The sequence below is a fragment of the Gavia stellata genome, chromosome 4 (assembly GCF_030936135.1).
Source record: "Gavia stellata isolate bGavSte3 chromosome 4, bGavSte3.hap2, whole genome shotgun sequence".
NCBI lineage: Eukaryota > Metazoa > Chordata > Aves > Gaviiformes > Gaviidae > Gavia > Gavia stellata.
Window position 1 is genome coordinate 28,864,946 of NC_082597.1, and position 6,595 is coordinate 28,871,540.

The window sequence follows — 6,595 nt, forward strand, 5'->3', positions numbered from 1 at the left end:
TGTAATTGTGCAGGTCATCAAAACAAGTACGAAGTCCTTCATAGTATTTTTTTAGCAAGCATAGTTTAAAGCTAATTTCTCAGAAATAGTCTGCAAACAGCCTCAACTTCACAAATGTATTTGTTACTAGTAACTGCTCTGTGGCTGGTAAACTCTGTGACTATCACTATCTCCCAAACTCTGTTTCCATTAATTAGTTTAAATCTTAAATGATCAGATGCTCTCATCCGGAAGGAGTTCTACAGGAACAGTTCTACAGTCCTTCAGTAGTTCAACTTGTATAAACTAGGGAAGCTCCTTTGACTTCAGAAAAGTTACCTTAATGGAAATGAGCTGAAGATCAGTCTCATGGCTATATATCTTTTCTCCTAAATGAGAAACTCACCTAGGTGAGAGTTACATGTTTTGGTCTGGGCATTTGAGATTTGTAGAGAGATTCAGCTGGTAAAGTTAGGAGGAGCTAGGGTTCAGAGACTAGTAAAACACCATGTGTTTTTTACTTATTTGCTACTTTTCCATGCAAATCATGTTAAGTGTAGTAGACCTCTGTTAATTAAACTAGATAACATACGCATAGCTTGCTAAAAATTTCAATTTATTATACCCCATGCACACACAGAGAAAAAGACACAATCCTCCTTTGCAGAGGTCATTGCTGATGACCAGACCAACAAAACTTCTTACTGCTCTCAACCGACTTGTTTCACGTGGAGAGTTTCCCATGTGTTTCAGTATTTACAGAATGGACCTTACATACATACAATAAAAATGAAGAAAAAGGAAAAAAAAGGAAAGAAAAGAATTAATAGACAATGAAAGAGTAAAATGAAAAATAGAACTCCTGCCATCTACAAAGACTATATTTGATCTATATTGAACTTTGTAGGTTCAAAACAGTTACGAATGCAACTGTTTTGTCTATTTTTTCTGAAGCAGTTTCCAATAAAATGACTAACAACTGCCAGTGGCTGCTCAGTTTTTAAAGGTTCTCAAATGGGTTTGTAGGCATTGTCATTTCAAATTTTATCTCTATTATATACTGAGCAAGCACAATATATAAATCTCTAAAAAGCAAAAACCACAATTTCCTACTGCCACTTTTATAATTTTTCAGATAACTTTATTTGCACCCAATTTAGAATTCGACATTTTCAGAGAAATAACAGAAAACCAATAACTGATTTCTGAATTCTTCTTATGCACTTGCTGTGCTTGGATTTAATCCATCTTCAAATGCTGAGTTGTTTTTTTCTTCCCATCAGAGATGAATCTGCTTGCCTGCCTGCTAAAATAGAGCTAGATGTGTTGCAGACTATTGCTATGCAGGCACCTCCCCCGTGCTATTCCCACCATTTGCCATCATCTTCACTAGTTATATTGCTACTCTTCCAACCCTGCACACCTGCATAGAGCCTCTGTTTCTCCATAGCACAGTCCTGTGACTGCTGTATGGTGCTCTGGGCTAAAATGGATGGAGAATGTCTGCAATGCAGAACCCACACAGACATCTACAGTATTTTCTTTTGCTCCTGGTATAGAGAGACATGGAATGAAAGACATGTTGACTTCTAAGGTCACCAGCTGATCCTTTGCTGTGTTTCCTTCAGACATTGGAAGATTTAACTTCAGTATTCCTCATTTAGTAAGACACTAACCAGTATATATCTATAGGAGTAGAGATGTAGAAGATATGTGGGATACGTGCACAGATAGACAGACACACACGTAAAATAAGAGTCTCTTAAATGGTAATAGTAACCACAGCATTTTCATCCTAGATCTTCATGATAGTTTTGCCTCTTAAATTTGTAAATATTACCACAAGAGATATCTGTCCATATGTATCTCATGCAGAATCTGCTGACCAGATCCATCCCTCTGGCAATTTGAATCCAGGAATTAATCCTCCAGTGAAGATTTATTTCAACCTATGAGAAAAAATATTATTTTCAATATACATAAAAATTCAAACTATCTAGGCAAAATGAACTAAAAGTAAGCAATATCACAAAGGTTGTCAATTATGTGTAACATGAATTAATTTAATGACAGAAAGATTCCCAATACAGTCCTGAATATATGGCTTATTCATATGTCAATCAGAAAAATTAACCAAAAATATTTTGTCTGAATTTGATTTTGAATTCATAACATTTTATAACTGACATGAAATTGTTTATGAAATCACTATGAAATATTTGCCAAATATGTGATACATGCATATTTTTCTCCTGCTGTTACATGTCTCAATTATTTCCATTTTGCCAGCTATGGATTAATTTCTATTTTCATACTGCTACGTTTTTATGTTCAGACCATCAGTCCAAAACTGGCTTAGTTTTGTCTTAATTACATGCTAGGAGGAGCTGACCCCCTCCTTCCCTAGGCAGATTGTGTTTCTCCAGAGTTTATGCTATAGGTTTCCTTATTACTATAGCACTTTTCAAAGTTGCCATGAGTATGTCCTAAAAATCAGTTGTTTTCACTTGAAATTAAACAAAAACCTACTGTAATTCTGAGCTACATATAGCACATATAGCTCATATCTGAGATGGCAGTGGAGATTCCCAGTTTGAAATGTTGTTGTCCTCCTAACTTTAGCTGCTCCTACCTATTCAGGTGTGCTCTGGTGTAGACAGACAGGCACCTCGCTGCCTTTCAAATTCAGATGTAAATAGGGAACTCTCAGTATTTTACCTAACTTTCCAAAGAGGTCCGAAGGAAGAAAACAAGATTATAATGTGGTAGTCAAAGATTTGTCCAGAAAATAATCATCATGTGTACTAAAAGCTTCCTTAACCTTTACAGTTTGAACATAGGTATCCCACACGTGAGGAGGAAGTCCTCTCCTAGGAGGGAGTCCATGGGATGGTGTCAGGAAAATGTTCTGTCCTCCCACCTGGGCAAGAAGTACAGGGAGAGGAAGGAGGAGGCAGAGGGACTGCCAAGAGATGGATGATTCAGCTGTCATGAGGGAGACAGGTTCTGGTCTTGGCTCCCACTCCCACCTCTGCTTTAGTTTTTTTTGACCAGGGATGGTCTAAATGAGAATGCATACCCTCTTCAGCAAGCAGCCTCTGATGTTTTGGCTTTGTAGACAGCAGGGTCTGAGACAATAATTATTTTCTTTCTGACGTCACATTCTAATCCCAAAAGCTGTGCATTCCTGGCCCACATCACTGAGACAACGGGAGGTCCCAGTGTGCTGGAGGCCCACTGTTTGTGTGCTGCCCAGAGAGGACAGAGATGTGAATTCAAGCCTTCTCTGACCAAAAAGTTGGCTTTCTCAAATCTCTAGCAAATGACCTAAATTCTAGGATATGGTTAAACACTGTGATGCTTTATCACAAATAATTTTGCATGTTCTTCTGAACATCTTTAAAGCTATCAGCTCCATAAGGTTTTATCCCTAGTTCAGTGATTCAGGAAAGGCCAGGTTGTCTGGGTCCCCAGATCCTCTACCTGCCTGGCTTTTGCCCTGTATATTCAGTAGAAAGACAGCTGCCTTGGTGGAAGTCTCTAAGGGTGCTTAGCCTTGGGGTAAGGGTGAAAGGTTCCTTAGGCACTAACTCTGAGAGACTAAATGTAAAGCATAGACACTTCTGCAATAAATCCACTCCAGACCAGTTTTACACACCATAGCTGAGCATGTGAGTAAGAGCAAGTCTCATTAACTAAAGGAACCAAGGAATGATGGAAAGTGATGATTGACTGGAGTATAATTTATATTTCTTTTTGACTCTAAAAATGACAGCATATAAGTATCTGTTTTTTGAATAGGTACTAAAAAACAATGCACTAAGGTGGTTACCTGTCACTCCCAACCTCCAATTCTTACTGATTTAAATAGCTTTTTCCTTCTCAGGTTGTTTTATAGGACCAGAACCTCTGCCAATCTGCTCCGTCTAAGCCATCTTGCAGTGAAGTGTATCATTTGGATAAACCCTTCTGCCTGTGTATTTAATGCAATGGGCCCATCCTGTATCATAAAATACTGAACTTTATTAGAAATTAAACATTTTCAACAAATTTCATTCTTGTTCCAAGGCCTCCAAGACCTTACATAAAGGAATACGTGGAAAGTTGATAAAGGGGTACTTGGAAGTCCTTGAACAGATGCATTTGAACAAGTGTATTGTTGTTAGTAAGACTGCTTGTAAGCTGGATGTTAAGCTATGATTTCCTGAATGATGGACAGGTTTAATCTTATTTTTTTGCAAGGCTTATATTTTGAGTAGGGGTCTGCATGTAGCTGTGGGTTTTAACTTGGTTTATATTGTTTCAAGATTTTTGAATGGGATTTTTGTCATTCCATAGCCATTATGGTTACCAAAGTATGATTCCTCTGGTCTATCATCAATGAGGAGTGGCATTCAGCACAGACCATTTTTTTCTCAACAAGCATAAAAGCAACCTCATTAGTAAGTCAGGCAAAAGGAGTAGTATATTCAAAATGATCTTTAAAAATTTAGGCTTAAGTCCTCAGTAATGTATATTTCCTAGTTCATTAATGCAGAAATACTGCACATAGATTTTAATCTTAGAGTTAATAATAAAAGCAATTTTCACTAAAAATATAAAAACTGTAATGGTAGAATCATGATATTGCATTTAGCTCTCCCACAAAAAGTCACTTTATTACTTTCTTTTGACACTTATTTTCATTCTGGGATTAATTTTACTATATAAGGGCTTCTTAACTATTCTATTAAAATTTCCATTCAGAAGCAATAATATCTAAGAGTGAATAATAGTCATGTAAATCATTATTTCATATTAATGTAAAAGATTTTGTAAGTTCTTATGAATTCTGCTGACATGCACAATTGTGAAAAGGTTATCTCTACATTCTGCAGTGATATGCGCTGGAACAAAGGAACTATTTTAAAAGCATCAGTGGAGTACATCAAGTGGCTACAAAAAGAACAACAGAGAGCCAGAGAATTAGAACACAGGCAGAAGAAATTAGAGCATGCTAACAGAAGACTTCTACTCCGAATTCAGGTTTGTATAAGAGCGTCGCCATGGACTACAAAGTTTTCTCAGTACTTATCCCTCATCAAAATTTATTAATCTATATCATTTTTCCCCAAATGGCATTTATTAAAAATGAACTGGCTTTCCCTATTTATTGCTGTGTATATTATGGAGGGGTATTTTTTAGATTTCTAGGAAATTGCTTTGATAATTAGACCTTACATAAAGGAATACATGGAAAGTTAATAAAGTATTTGTACAAACAGTTTCCTTATGTATGTATTAGAGCCAGAGATATATAAAAAAGGAAGCAAAAAAGTATATCCCTGCAGCCAAAAATCAATACTGGACACAAAGCTCCCTTCAATATTTCATTTTCCCTTTGTAACGATTTCACATGTTACACTTCCTCGGGTATAATGTGCCACGTTCTATCTGCTTGTGACATGAAGCAGCAGAATATGGCCCTGCATGGCTTGAAATGCAAGATTTGAATATAGACGCATATGAAGATGAGATAGATAGATATCAGAAAGATAGACAGACATAAAATCAATCATATATCGTGATTTACACATACGTCTGTATATCATAAGCATCATCAAGTAGAGTATCTTCTGTTTCTCCGGATAGCAGTGCATAACGAACTAGAAAGTTGCAATGCTTTTCTGTCACTATTACTGGGTTCACTACGCAATGGTTTTAGAGAAGCTGTCCTACCTCATGCTCCTCTAAGACAATTGCTTAAAGACAGGATGGGAAAGAAAAAGAAAAACACTGTCAAATGTTCATAGATTAACAATTTCATATTTTAAAACGTAGTCTCACAGCTGGACAAAAGGTAAAATTAAATTGTATGTATGATCTGTATACTTATTGCGATAGTTCTGAAGACACTGTTTTGTCTTTTAGAGTCCTTATCTAACTGTTTTTGTTTGAACTGTTAGGAACTAGAGATCCAGGCACGTGCACATGGCCTTCCAGTCATGTCTTCACTCAGTGCTGTCGATTTAGCTGCACAGGTCTTCAAGCAACAATCTTATCCAGAGGAGAACTCTGTAGACTACTCTCAACAAATGCCTCTGGCACATGGACCAAATTCTGATGTTTGCGATGGATCTACAGCCTTTTCTGATCCACTTTCACACTTCACGGATTTGTCCTTCAGCGCAGCTTTAAAAGAAGAGCAACGGCTAGAGGAAATTTTACTGGATGACAGAGTGTCACCATTTGGAACCGACCCACTCTTGTCCTCCACATCCCCAGCTGCATCAAAAGAGAGCAGCAGGAGAAGCAGCTTTAGCACAGATGATGGAGATGATTTATAAAAGCAGAAAGAGCCTCATACTTCTCTAAACCACTTGATAAAAGACTGAGTTCAACGTAAGCATAGTGTTTGTGCTTATTTTAAACATGAATAAGGAGAGCCACTGTGAAGTTACTACGTGACAAGGGTTTAAATCAGCCCTTACTTCACCGGAAAAGGAGATGGACATGAACTCATACCACTTTGCCCTAAATTCACACCCTTCTGTTCACAGCTGACATTTGCACAAATCTTTCTTCACTGGGATGTTTTTACAGCACTATGAAAACGGTTACCACAAAAGGAATACCC

The 6,595-nt window shown here is 37.2% G+C and overlaps 1 protein-coding gene across 1 annotated transcript in view; it reads left to right on the top strand.

The window, feature by feature from the left end:
- Positions 1-6,305, top strand: part of TFEC (transcription factor EC) — a 97,720-nt gene extending 91,415 nt beyond the window's left edge. The window contains exons 7-8 of the mRNA XM_059816546.1: positions 4,857-5,004; positions 5,925-6,305. Coding sequence (XP_059672529.1) covers positions 4,857-5,004; positions 5,925-6,305 — 529 coding nt within the window. The remainder of the gene's footprint in view (positions 1-4,856; positions 5,005-5,924) is intronic.
- The last annotated feature ends 290 nt before the right edge of the window (positions 6,306-6,595 follow it).